Genomic DNA, 13,202 nt, shown 5'->3' with positions numbered 1-13,202 from the left:
CCTCCCACCCCGGCCCCGCCCACGCCGCCCGCCCGCCGTTCCCCTCAGCGCGGCGCAGGGAGCAGGCGGGAGGCGGCGGGTCTTTGCAAGGCGTTTATTAGTGACAGGCCGCCGCGGGCCCGGTGCCGCCCCGAGGGACAGGAGCAGGACTAGCTGCAGTATTTCTTGGTGTCCAGCTGTCTGTGCTCGGGATTGTAGGGCGCCTTGGCGAAGCACATGGCAGCGGTGCGGTCGCAGTTGCAGATGAACGTCTCGCACTCGTCGTTTTTGCCTGGAAAAGAGAGCGGGAGCGGTCGGATCCCGCGGCTCCTTCACTGGGCATGGCAGCGACTCAGGCAAGCGGTTCTGCTGCCAGGGCATAGGCGTTTCACCGCTGCCGTCATTTTGGGGGTTTACGTGCTTCCCGCTAACCCCCTGGCCCCAGAACTCTCTGCTCCCGCCCAGCAATCTCTGTGCTCGCTCGCTCCTTCCTTCCTTCCTTCCGTTCTGTTTGCCAGCCTATCTGCTATTTATCTCCATTCAGAGCCCTATAAAAGCTCCACCGTTACATTAGAGATGCCCAGGCAGAAGCTGCGTTAACTCTCCCCAATTAGCGTGCTGCTCTCTGCGGTACTGCCATTAAAGCAACTCCCAGAAAAGTACCACAGGGATGCAATCCTATGAAGAGGGGACATGCTTCCCTACGTACTGCAATACCCTGTCTTCCATAAATTTTAAACTGTGTGGTATATGGAGAATATTTGCTCTGGTGCCTGTGGGGTGCCCTGTTTCTAACAACTGCCCCCCCCCCCCCCCCAGCAGTGACTTGCACTGCGCCTTCCTGCCACAGAGGCATCCAGTGTAACGCAGCCCCGTTCCTTCAGAAGAGAGACTGGAGTAACATCTGAAGCAAAGAGATGTGGAAGTGGACATACTGCTACACGTAATCTGCCCGTTGGAACAGCTGAATTTGTACACCTCTGTGTAGGGGTTGTCCAGGAGGAACGTGCATGATTTCAGTTTCTTTGCCTGTGTGTAGCACTCATCATGGACTTGACAGCACCTGACAAACAAGGAGGAACAGGTCAAAAAATAACAGAAGTGCAATCTCAGCTGACCTGTAAGACACATAAATACACTAGTATTGCGGACACTGAACAACAACAAAAAGATACTCAGTGATAAGAGAACAGAAACAAGAGACCTCAGAGGGACACAGATCTGCCAGCTAATGGTCCAAGAGCTGTCTGGTACACGTGTACTTACTGGAGCATCTTCACAGAGTTCACTGTTGTGCGCAGGGAAAGCAAAAAAGGATTCACCCTATGCTCCCTGTCAGTGCCTGGTAGTGGAAGAGCTAACAGCTGACACAATTCACTGCATCTTGGCTACCAGTCTCATGTGATCTCTAAACTACTCAAACCACTTCTTAGCATTTTGCAGCTCAGCCCTGCACGTGTTGGTGGTCGAGCACCGGGCAGCATGTGCTCAGAGCTGCACCTGGGCTGCTGGCACAGCACTGCTGCAAAAGAAAAAAGTTGGAACGAATGCAGCCTAGCTGCCACGGGAGAGAAAACAAAGTTGTTTGGATTATATTTTATCTTAGTAATAAGGTGTCAAGGGGTGATACTACACCACCATTTTTCCTTGAATTGGTCTTTGAAAGAAAGCTTCATTCACAGCAGCCGAAGTGTTTTGTGAATGTTTATAGGCAGAGCCAGCTGAGAGGAAGCTGGTGTGCAGAACCATGAAAGCAGAAGCAAGGAAAGAGGTTTGTAAAAGCAGAGTCTTGTAAACCTGTCAAGCTCATCCACTGGTGTCCCACTGCCTCCCAAGCCGCAGTAGCAGCCATAGTCTGCAAAGTCCAGCAGAGGATGGCTGTCCGGGATGGTGCACTTGAGCATGCTGCGAAACTCCCACACGGCCCTGGGTGAGACAGCAGCGCTGGCTGCGCCCACTGAGGAGAGACACAAAGGTTGGAGTTAGGCACGGCGTTACCAGTCCAGGGGGGTGCTGGGGGGCAGTGCCACCTACGCACCAGACAGCAGGAAAAGCAGAGCCAGGGACTTCATCCTTGGAGGACTTGACAGACTGCTGCTAAAGAAAATGCAGAGCTCTTTATACAACAAGCTCACCTTGACATAGATATGAGATAAACAAGCCAGTATTTATGTTACTAAATGCAGAATTCTTCAATCGGTTGAAGGCCAGTGGAGCTAAATCTCTGAAAGACAGGAAGGCAAGTATTTGCTCTCTAGATTTTTGCTATTAAATTATTTTAATGCCACTATTAGAAGCCAGCCTGAAAGATCTGGACAATTTTAAGGGCTCTCTACTAAAAAATAGGAGCAGTGTGGTAGTTGTGTTGGAAATTGCTGGCACATTAATACCCATTCTACTAATACTGGCATCCTCTTTTTATGGTATCCTAATTATCATTAATCCTGTATCTCTCCATAGATTCTCCTGGCCTAATTCAGAGAATAGTGTACAGGTCCTCCACTCTTCCCAAATGGCCATTTGGTATGAGCTGAACTGAAAAAAAATTCAAGCTGTTTGTTTTACTTTGAAACCATGCAGGAAGAATAGGTACTATTAGTCGAAAAACAGGAGCTGAGCAACCTGGAAAGCCTCTGTGCCTGGCTTAAACAAGGAATAGTGTCTGACCTTAAGGGAGTTAACACTGGAAATGAACTGGGCTTGGAAGTTTCAACATACACAGCAGACTTCACTAGCTTAGAGACAGCAGTTTGTCTTTCTCCAGCACCAAAGCAGAACTCAGTTAGACCCTTTGGTTCTCTATGCTAAGGCATGAGGTGAGTTGGGACCCCTGAAATAAGATCAAAAAATGGGTAAGACAAAGCTTCCTGGAGTCAGACAGGGGTAAGTCCAAAACACTGCGCTCATGTTCTGACACCAGAGGCTCTAACACTGTCAGGGCTACAGGTTTGGGACTTTTACACACTCAAGATACAGATCCTCGATTGCTCACTGGATAGTAAGAGCCTGCATTTATTTCTAAAGCACCAAGCAAGCCTTCAGTATTTAAGAGCAGAAGAAAAGGCAAAGCCCACCTTTCCGCAACAGCCTAATATACTAGAGCGCTTATTCAGGCAGCTTAAGGTTCAGACCCGTCAGTAGGTTCAGGTATGTGTTTCTGTAAGGGACGATGAGGACCACTTCCCCCTCATAGTGGCTGAAACTATGTCAGGGTGCCCATAGTATCCATAGGATGTTGACAGAGCCATAGGACATCCAGCTAAAGGTAGACATGCTGATGAACAACCAGAACCATTCCGACTTTCTGAGCTCTCGCAAGCTCTCTGATTCTCTGGGATTCCCGACTTGCAGATCAGCTAAAGACACCGAGTTAGATTCAAGATTCTCGTGTCCTAACAGTGAGAACATTGAACGAACATTAAAGGCTGGTGTAAAGGACAGTCTGTACCACAGTTAGTTCAGAAAAAGTAATTTAATCCTTTGCCCACAGATCAATCAGCTGACTTTCCCTTCAATATCCATTTAAGTGTTCTCTTTCTCCTTTGCTACTTTGGTCACTTTTACTCTTTTTTAAATTATTTCTCCATTCTCTTACCTGTGAACCTTAAGACTCTGTAGTTTGTTTTTCCTCAGTTCTCAATGTCTGATTTATTATTGATGTTGCCAAGAAAACTTCCAATAAACTGGCCTTTTTAAGTCACAAATCAAAAATACTGTCATTATCTTGGATTTCATACATTTTAATTCAACAAGAGGATCACCGAGTGTGGGAAAGTGAGCACGTGAGCATTACAAGAGTGCCTCATGAGAAAAATCCCAGCAGGGTAAAGAATTTTCCACTGATACTATTTTTGGTTTCCCCCAACCTGTGCTGCGTACAAAACTGCTGGTCCTCGGTATGTCCTTGGTATGCTCATGAGGAGATTCCAACATACAACTGGTTCCTAAACTTAACAGGCTTAAACCTTAGATTATTTTTAAGAATTCTCTATAATGAAGACCTGCTACATCGGGTTCCCTACCATTTCACTGTTAGAATTCACCTTTCTCTTGTAGTCTTGTCTGTTAAGGACTTTTCTTCCCATCTCCACATTTTACTTTCTTAGATCTAGCCTCCTTGGTCCACCAGTCATTGAATCCAGAGCATCTGAGCCAAACTTGAAGCACCGCACTCTCTCCTCCTTTCTTGAACCTACAAATATGTATACAAAACCTCTGTAACAGAGAGACACGATCTTCATTAAAACCAGATCTGCCTCACATTATAAACTGGGCCACTGCCAAAGTCTGGGAGAACACAGAGCCAGAGCCCTGCCTGGGGTTTTAGCGTAATGGCAGGATGCGACTCCTGCCAGGTCCAAGTTGACCTGAAATCTCCATTTGCAAATCTCCCACCCCCAAATAAAGACAGAAAAGGACAGTTTTCAAATAATTTATTAGGAATTTAAAACTGAAATCTGGAAAAAGGGTTACAGGTGTGGAGAGAACATTGGAGTGTAATAACTTACTGGCTTAAAAACACAGCTTTATTTCTTTTAAAAAAAATGCCCACCCTGAAACCGGAGCCCCAGCCTCCAGGCAGTGGCAGCACTGGCCAGAGAGTGAATCACAGCCCAGCAGCAGCACAGCTGGCCTTGGATGTCTGGAGGGGGCACGGAAGCAGTTCAGCGCATATACCAAGAGGGAGGAAAGCGCTGTCCGCAGACCCAAATTTGAAGTATATAGAATAAAAATAAACCCAATAAAATGCAGCTCTTCTTTAATTAGGAAATATTTAAAAAAACAGACATACAGACTCTTGTCTCAGTAACAAAAATTATTGCTTTGTGTTTTCAGTACTGATCTGTTAAGTACCCTCTTACCTAAACAGAACTCTCCAAACACATCGCCCAGGTCAGGACAAGCTCCAGCAGACGGGGCAGGGGTGGAAGAGAAGAAGGGCCCTGCAGGCACTGTGGCCCTCCCAGTCCTTTTCTAAACGCCCCTCTCCCTCACAGGGGCTTAGTTTGGGGGAAGAGAGGGAATGATTCTTAAAACTTAAGATGAAGCTGTTATTTCCCTGGGAAAAGAGTTTGGCTGCATCTTAATAAAAGGCTTAATCACCCCCCTTAACAAGGTCTTTGGTTCACTGAAATCCAGACCCAAACCTGCCCTGTGTACTCCTGCCGGAGGCTTCCCCTGGCAGTCGGCTTGTTAGCAGGGGCCCGGACCGTGCCAGGGGAAGCCCCGGCAGGTTCTGGAGAAGGGACCAGATCACCCACACAGAGGACAACAGACAAATTCCCACAGTCTTCAGAACACAGAGTAAAGCAAACGGGAAGCTGCAATTCTATAAGTCATATAATCCCTGAGAAGCCCTTAACCCGCCCCCAAATCACCACCCTAATGCTTTTCTCCCCTGTTAATGACTCCCCAACCCAGCGCCCTGCCCTTCAGAGAACAACCACCCAAATCTCCCCTTGGCCCTGGCCAACACCCCTTCTGATACCCTCACCTCCGGAGGAGGATCCCCTTTCCCAGGAAATCTTGACGCAAGCGATAGTGTTTGGAGAGTGAATTCCTTTCAAAGTAACCAAGACAAGCAACGGCGTAAAGCCCTTCACCTAAAGCCAAACCAGACGCTGGCACTACGGAGCCCAGTGATGGAGTCTGTACATCGAGCGATTGGAAGCAGCTTTAACCCGCTCAGCAAAACAGCCGATGGCCGGTACGTTTCACCCCCGCCCCCACCCACCCCCTTTCATCTCATCAGAGGTCTTAAAATCTTACAGTAAAAGGTGTACAAAAAAAGAACGGAGTCCTGTCAGGATTCTGCTGGAGAGTATTGCTCACACTGCGGCACCAAGTCCAGGACCTGGAGCTGCTCCTTGGAGCCAGGCTGCAGGCGGCAGCCAGGTTCAGCTCGCGATATTTACATATTATACAGGAGGAAAAAGAAAACCCCACGTAAAACTAAACCTAGGAAAAAAAATTCTTTCAGCTGTAAGGATAGTGTTTTTCACTTAGCAAAATATACATTTGTTTTGTTCCATAGCGATGTCCAACATTTTCGGATCCTTGGAGTTTCACACTTTTCAAAGCCTCACATTTACAAAACAGAAACAATTAAAAACAGTTTCTTTAAAAAAAATAGAAATACATCAGTTCCTCTCAGCCTTTGCTCTCTCTGTGTCTCTTTCTTCCCTTCAGAACTGCATTCTTGTTACATACCGTGCTTTAAAAACACTGACGACAACAACAACAGAGTTGAAAATATTCAAAACAGTTTCAAAGCCAAATAAAAATACTCCTCAATAAAAACTACCTAACACAATCACAAAGCCAATTCATAAAATATGTCTACTAGCTCGGGAAAGAGCAAACAACAAAAAGAAGGGGTAGCCCCAAAAAAAGATAAAAAAATAAAATAAAAAAATAAAACTAACAGCTAATAAAATAAATAAAAGAAGAACTGGTGGGCTGGGGGCAGGGAGGGGGGAAGCGTAAACCGTCGGTGGTTAGTATGAAAGCGAGATGATCTCCTTGGGTTCAGTCCAGTGTGGTCTGGTCAAAGGGAGAGATCAGGGCAGGGCGGCAGGAGCCTGGCAGCCAGCCGGCAGTGTGCAGTTTGATTCAAGAAAAAGGTAACCTTGGCTCATCCCCCGAGGCTCACCAGATCCTCCAGCCGCTCTCCTCGGTTAGGTCACTGGGGAATCTGCGGGACACAGCAGGGGAGGGATGGGACAGGATCTAGAACAACCACCAGCTTCTCTCTCGAGGTTTTCTTCCGGTGTGATCCGACAGAAATACACGATACCCAAACTTGCCCCAACGCGGACTTGCTCTGCACCTCACTGGCAGAGTGACGGGGCATGGCAGAGATGCTTCTATCTTTAATGGCAACACGCAGGCCTGCGAAACAAGGCCTCGCACGCTGTGCAGCCTGCCTGCCCGCACCTGTGGCACTTCTGGTTCACAGGAGGCCTGTGACACAGCGGGGTTCAGCTGTTTCTCCAGCACTCAGCTCAGTGCAGCCCTGCCAGGCTGCCATGGGCTCCTGTCTGGCCACTGTTCCCCGCAAGTTTTTGCCCTCCATTTTGAAAAGCTAGGCATTCTTTTATTTTTAGTTTTAAGCCAGCTAACTTCAGCCACGTTTGCAAAGCAAACGGAGACCATTCACCAGTTCCCTCTCAGGCCCATCCGAGGACCAGAAACAGAACTGACCAACCTCAGATCTTCCTTCTGCCCATCTCCCAGGCAGGAGAGGAAAAACCTTGTTCCCCAGGGACAGCAATCTCAGCAGCAGTCAGAACAACCAGCTGCAACAGGGGAGGCTTCCCCAGCCGCACAGGTGAGCCAAGCTTGTGTCTCAGGCTCACCACTGGGTTGTGATTCTGGTCAACCCTGCAGACCTTTCCTCTTTCTGTCAGTGCTCCTATTTCCTTCCCCTTTGTGTCCAGACACTAAGTGATCTCTCCACAGCACTCCCAGTCAGGGAGCGCGAGGTAGGAAGCCAACCTGCCAAGCCTCTGGTGCAAAAGAGAGCCCCAGGCTGGCCGCAGGACCCCTCCCACAGGCTGGGGAACCTCACAGCGGCATCCACAGCTCCTGCTGAGAGCCCAAGCACAGGGACCAGCTCAGAACTTCACTCCTCTCGTTACCCGTTCCTGTTCGAAGCTGTCTTACCTCCTGCCTCCTTGGTCCCCAGCTTCAGTGATACCCATTGGTGAAAGCTGTTGCAATCAAGGGACCCTGCAAAGAAAGAGTTAAAACCCAACTCTTAAGCAAACAAAAGAAAAGTGAAGGAAAATTACTACTACAACAAATTCAGTCATGGCTCAGATGTTGGGAAAGCTGGTTTCAGTTGCAGGTGCCAGGTCTAAAGAGCACATCGCCCTGCAGGACACTGCGTCAGAGCTGAGACAGGCTCTTGGAAAGTCTAAGCCAGACCAGGGAAAGGTATGGACATCAGGACCTCGCGTGGTGGTCAGGGAGAGCCAGCAGAGCCCAGGAATGCAGGCTTTAAGTGAACTGCTGCATCCTGCACCATCCATCCGTGGTCTAGGGCTCAGCGGTGGCATGACAGATGCTGTGGCAGGTGGCATTTCTTAACCAGAAAGCAAACTGCGGGCTGAGAGGGGGCTGCCCACCACTGCTCACCTCCATCACCACATGGAGACACAGCCCCTTCCCCTGGCCGTGCCACTCTCCATCTTCCTCCCCCTGCACAGAGCCCGACAGGGAACACTCACCCCTAGGCTGTGGCCAAAGCCGGTGCTCGGGGCTGGACTGGCAGCGCTGATGTAACTGCTGACCCCTGAGTCCTGGTTGGCGGCTCCGTAAAGCTCTGCCATCGGCCCAGGGCTGGTGGTGCCCAGAAATCCACCGGTGCGACTCGGGGTGGAACCTACAGGAGGCAGCAAAACTACAGAGTGATGATCCCAAAAATGCAACCCCGTCCCACCCCCCTCCCTGCACCCCGTCGCAAACCTCAGTGACAGGACACCGCGCTGGGGAGGAAAGTGGCAGTTACCTGTCCCTCGCACCACGGCTGCCGCAGCCGCTGCTGCTGCCATTGGTCCATACGCAGTGAGGGGGATCGCTGGAAAAGAAGGAACAGGCATCTCAGGGGCGTTGTGGCTACATGGGAAACTCCTCAACAGGAGCCTTCATTTCCTGCTGCAAAACACCAGGCCCACGCAGACGTATCAGCTTTGTGCATCACACAGGACATGCAAGGATGACAACAGGGGATTGCACGGCCCAGCATTTATTGGTATCTTTTTGCACAGCAAATGTCCGGGGGAACTCACTAGCCAGGCTCTGCTAAGCCCACAGCCTGGAGCAGCTGAGGGCACGACGTGGAAGAGCGGGACCAGAAGTGGGCAATTTCAGACATATCCTGTCGCTACTTAACTTGCAGGATGCAGTTAATCTGAAGCTACAGTCCAGATTTTGGCTGTAAATGTGGAGAAACGCAGCAGCTGGCAGCTCAGCATCCTGAGGCTCAGCCCCTCCTCTCACTCCCTTGGTACTATTCTTGAATAACAATTTAATAGCCTCTTTCTCCCTATTTCTCTACTCTGCTCAAGACACACCATCCTCCTCGCTGCGAGTTTTGCTTCGGAACTGCTCAACCCCTTGCCGTTCATCGTAGAAGATCAGGAAACATATACCTAGGGAGCAGGAACTAGAAATGGCTTAATTAAAACAGTAAGTCTTAATTTATATGTAGCAGTTCTAATTCCCAACTCTACTGCCACAGGCATTCAGCCCTCGGGGCAGGAGGCATCTAGCCAGTATGTTTCTCTTTGCCCTTAAAATGACTGGGTCAGCATTTCATGCTTGAATGTGAAATTCACTGTGATTCTGTTTAGGGCACCATAAAAAGAGGTCAGAACAAATCAATCGCGTTAAGGCTGAAACCCAGACTAGCTTATAAGGGAATATTTAGTAGCAGGCACCAGCCTGTTTCAAGCAAACGTCATACGAGGCTTATATCTGGGTTAGCCGCTCATTACAGGCCCTGGGCCAACGTGAGCATGTTGCTGCTTCGCATCACCCCCAAAGATGCTGTTCCAGGGAGGAAAGGCTGCTGGCAGCCACCCTCCTGCCCCACCATTGCTTCAAGTCCCTAGCACGCAACTGAATGAACATGGATTTACTGAGAATGGAGGCCAGGACTTCTCAAAAAGCCTCCAGTTCTTTTTCCAGGAAAAACGCTTCTTGCTTTTGCAGTCTATCTACCGAGACACCGGGTTTGTGTTGTGATGACAAAGCACCTGCACGTTAGCTCCCTGCGTGCTGGAGCAATCATCCCTGCTTGTGCCATCCCCTCATCTCAGTTCCACTTGCCAAGCCCACAAAGCGCAGCCCATTTATGCACACGCATCCACTTGAAGGCACAAGGGCCCTCGAGCGCTGCACAGCTCGCTGGGCCTTTGTAGGAAGGAAGGGGGCCCTGCCCTTCGCGGGACCAACTCCAGCCTATACATGGGAATCACAGCTCTTGGCCTAGCCAAGCGGCTGCACAGTGACTGTTTAACAGTAGGTAAGCGTAACGGGAAGGGAAGAATGCCACGATCCCCAGCTGGTACTTCAGCGAGACACTCAGGACTGTAAGCTAACATGGCACCCAGCCAGGACAGCAGCATTAATAACTTCTTGTTGTACAGAGCCCTGGTGCACCCCAGCCGCTGGTGACAGCCGGGCCCCTCCGCTAGGAAAAGGCACAGTGCAGCCGGGGGCAGACCTCAGAGGGAAAAGCACTTTTGCCGAGTAACCAACGTTCCTCTACAAATTTTACAGGTTTTGCTGAAAAACACACACGTGAATACACACTGGACTCGCATCTCCTTTGCTTAGCAACCAAAAGGCTCAGAGGTGGGTGGTCAGGTGCTTATGCAGTTGTATACATGGTGTCAGAGAAGGGTTTTATTAAGAGGGAGCTAGGATTTGGTGTCCCCCTACCTCCCTCGGGGCGGTTTGTTCATTGGTGGCTGCCAACCTCAGCATCCTCAGGAACAGAGACTCCCTGAGGATCAAGATGGTTCCATGCCACAGAAACCCCCTTTGAAGCCTGTTTGTACTGATGATTCCAGGAGAGCTTCCCAGGAAGCTTTCTCCCACTCCCACTGCAGAGAGATTCAAACCCTGAAACAGGTGGAGGCAAGGAAGCGCTGGGGAGGAGGAACACCACAGAAATGAGATGGCACACGGGGAGCAGGGTGCTACAGAAAGCTGCTTTTCTACAACAGAAACCATGGACACAACAGAGCTGGGGAAAACATGGCCATGGAAGGGAGAGTAGACAGAAGGAGCGTCACCTAGAGAGAAAACACTGCAGACAACCCAGAGGCTGAGGATCCAGAGGGTATTTGCATTGTGAGGACACTGAGCCAGGACTAGTCTCTGGAGAATTGTCCTCTGCCCCCATTGCATTCCACAGTTCCCTACAAGCACTGCGGGACTTTACTGTGGAATCCCACCATGCTCGCTTCTGCCTGGGAAGCCTGTGTGGGAGTAGCTGGGGAGCTGCACCACCTGGAGTGGGGAGAGCATTCCCTGCAGCCACTCCTGCACAGGGAAATGGGATTACTCGAGCCACCAGGAGTGCCCCCGCACCCTCTCCCTCCTCCCAGCACTCCAAATCTCATCCTTGCAGGTTAAGGTTAAGGTCATTTGTAGACCTTTGAGAAGTCACCCTGCTCTCTACAGTTTTCCATATCTGGTTTACACCCAGCCTGGGGCAAGGGGCTAAAAATGAGGCAAGCAGCAGGAAACACCATCTAACGATTACATGCCTTCATTTGGTATGACCTGCATTGCCCTTCTCAGAGGCAATATACATGGCTCTGATTGCCTCTCCATCTTTCCAGCCCCAGCTTTGGATGGAGCTCGTACAGATGGAAGAGGAAATAAAGAACGTTTCCAGTCTAACTGCACCAGGCTGTGGAGCAGGACACCGCTGGAATAGCCCAAAGCCCCCTTCTCCCCTTCCAGCTTGTGAGTGTAGGAAATGAGCGGGACTGACCTGTGAGCTCAGGGAGGACGGGGGCACTCGGGAGAGGGGTCCGCTCTACACGGAACTCTAAAAACGAAATGCAAGACAGCTTAGGAACTCGTCAAATGCCCCAAGGGAGACCCCGCAGAGAGACAGCAGCCAGGGTCTGCTGGGGGAGCAGCCTGCAGCCAGACTGTGACCAGACCAGTGTCTTCTTTAAACTAATTTATAACTGGTGCTGAAAGGTGCTGGACTCCTGCCCTGGAGACTGAAAGGATCCATTTATCCTTAGAATAAATATGGCCAAGGCAGGGCAAGTGCAAGCTTCACTGTGCAGCCTCAGGTCTGCCTCGGAGCACTGCTCTGTGACGCATCCATCGAATCTGACCTCTCGGCTGCAATGCCGGTGGGTGCTCAGTATGTGCCACACTCACGTGGGCGTGGGTTTACAATGAGGCACTTGAAACCACTGCAACTGAGACCCATAAACTGGAGTCACAGAGAGCTTCCAGAGTGCTCAGAGGCAACAACAACTTTCAGCCACAGTCAGCCTGGGCTCGTCTCAGGCGAAGAGGAAACTCCCCATTCCCAGCCCCTAGCATCAAGACTTCATATATAAACCATAACACGGAGGAATGGAGTAAGGAAGGGATGCTCGGAGTTGCCACTTCTCTAGAAAATAGCAAGACAGCCTTTTCTCCAACTGTGCTCTGCCTTGTTCCCCTGCCTTGCTGAGAACGGGAGGGAGAAGAGGCCCCAGAAAGCTCTGAGCAGCTGCAGCACAGCAGGTTTCAGCCATTGATTGCAGAGTCCATGTTCTGAGCACATGGCGGGGTTGGGAGCTTGAAACCACCCAGTTTGCGGGAAAACTGCAACCCACCGACCCAGCAGATGTTTTCTGGAGGCTGTGAGTGGTCCAGGCGCTTTTCAGAACACAACCGTAGCATTACAGGCGCCTGCATTTCGGGTGCCTAGGAGTTCCTTGACCCACGGAAAGGCACGTTTTAAAATCCTGTGCTACTTTCAGAGCAGTGGCAACTCTGGTAAAGAGAGAAAGACACACACAACGGCAGCGAGATAGGCAGAGCTGCAGGGGCCCTTCTGTGTCACAGCAGCAGCCCTATGGAGGAGGCTAACATAAAGGGCAGCAGAGCAGCCTTGGGCTTTTCCTGCCACTGGAGTGCAAGGATAATCCTAATGAAGGACAGGCTGTTCCCACCTATTCCAGGGCTTCACCCCTCCCCCTTCCACATCCGTCTCCAATTTAAAGAAAGACCAAACAGGGGAAAGGGTGAAAGGGGCAGAGCCTGGGTCATGGATCATGCCAGGGACTCCCATCACCTGAAGGCAGACCAAAAAAACAAGCAGGGAGCACCACTCACCAGGGAACTGGTAAGTGTAGCCAGGTGCAATGCCAGTGTAACTTCGACTCGCATAGGTGGCAGCTTGGAAGCCTGGATAACCTGGGGGAAGAGAAAAGGGCTCTGTTACTGCAAGCTTGCAGGGTCCACGTCCTCAGTGCCTGGCTGCTCAGGAGCAGCATGACCATTAGTGTTAGAACGCACAAATATGGCCAATAGCAGAAACCCCAGGAAACTGCTGTGCAGAATCTGCACACATGCAAGTCTGCAGAAGAGTTTTAGCAGGCCCATGTAATTTTTTCCTCACTCCGAACATGTAAGGATACGGAGTTTTTCCTTCTCAGTAACTCACAGCTCTGCAGACTAAGGCTTTCTGATGC

At 50.3% G+C, this 13,202-nt stretch overlaps 2 protein-coding genes across 5 annotated transcripts in view; both read right to left on the bottom strand.

The window, feature by feature from the left end:
* Positions 1–80: 80 nt before the first annotated feature.
* On the bottom strand, positions 81–2,162 carry PLA2G1B (phospholipase A2 group IB). Its single transcript, XM_010307497.2, has 4 exons — positions 2,018–2,162; positions 1,777–1,936; positions 915–1,042; positions 81–271 (listed from the first exon to the last, which is right to left on the bottom strand). Exons 1-4 carry the CDS (start codon positions 2,049–2,051, stop codon positions 150–152), a joined length of 444 nt encoding a protein of 147 aa, XP_010305799.1. The 5' UTR covers positions 2,052–2,162; the 3' UTR covers positions 81–149.
* Positions 2,163–4,395: 2,233 nt separating this feature from the next.
* Positions 4,396–13,202, bottom strand: part of MSI1 (musashi RNA binding protein 1) — a 31,377-nt gene continuing 22,570 nt past the window's right edge. For 2 of the 4 annotated variants that reach the window (XM_075769856.1, XM_075769858.1), the window contains 6 exons: positions 12,844–12,924; positions 11,492–11,548; positions 8,492–8,560; positions 8,211–8,365; positions 7,645–7,710; positions 4,396–6,673 (listed from right to left, as the gene is read on the bottom strand). In XM_075769856.1, the coding sequence (XP_075625971.1) occupies positions 7,669–7,710; positions 8,211–8,365; positions 8,492–8,560; positions 11,492–11,548; positions 12,844–12,924 (404 nt within the window). In that variant the 3' untranslated portion in view covers positions 4,396–6,673; positions 7,645–7,668. Of the gene's footprint in view, positions 6,674–7,644; positions 7,711–8,210; positions 8,561–11,491; positions 11,549–12,843; positions 12,925–13,202 lie in introns of all 4 variants that reach the window. The other 2 variants (XM_075769857.1, XM_075769854.1) reach the window with 2 other exon arrangements.

This window comes from Balearica regulorum, chromosome 17 (genome assembly GCF_011004875.1).
Source record: "Balearica regulorum gibbericeps isolate bBalReg1 chromosome 17, bBalReg1.pri, whole genome shotgun sequence".
NCBI classification, from domain to species: Eukaryota; Metazoa; Chordata; class Aves; order Gruiformes; family Gruidae; genus Balearica; species Balearica regulorum.
Note: the sequence above shows the minus strand (reverse complement) of the source record. Positions and strands in the feature narration are given on the sequence as shown.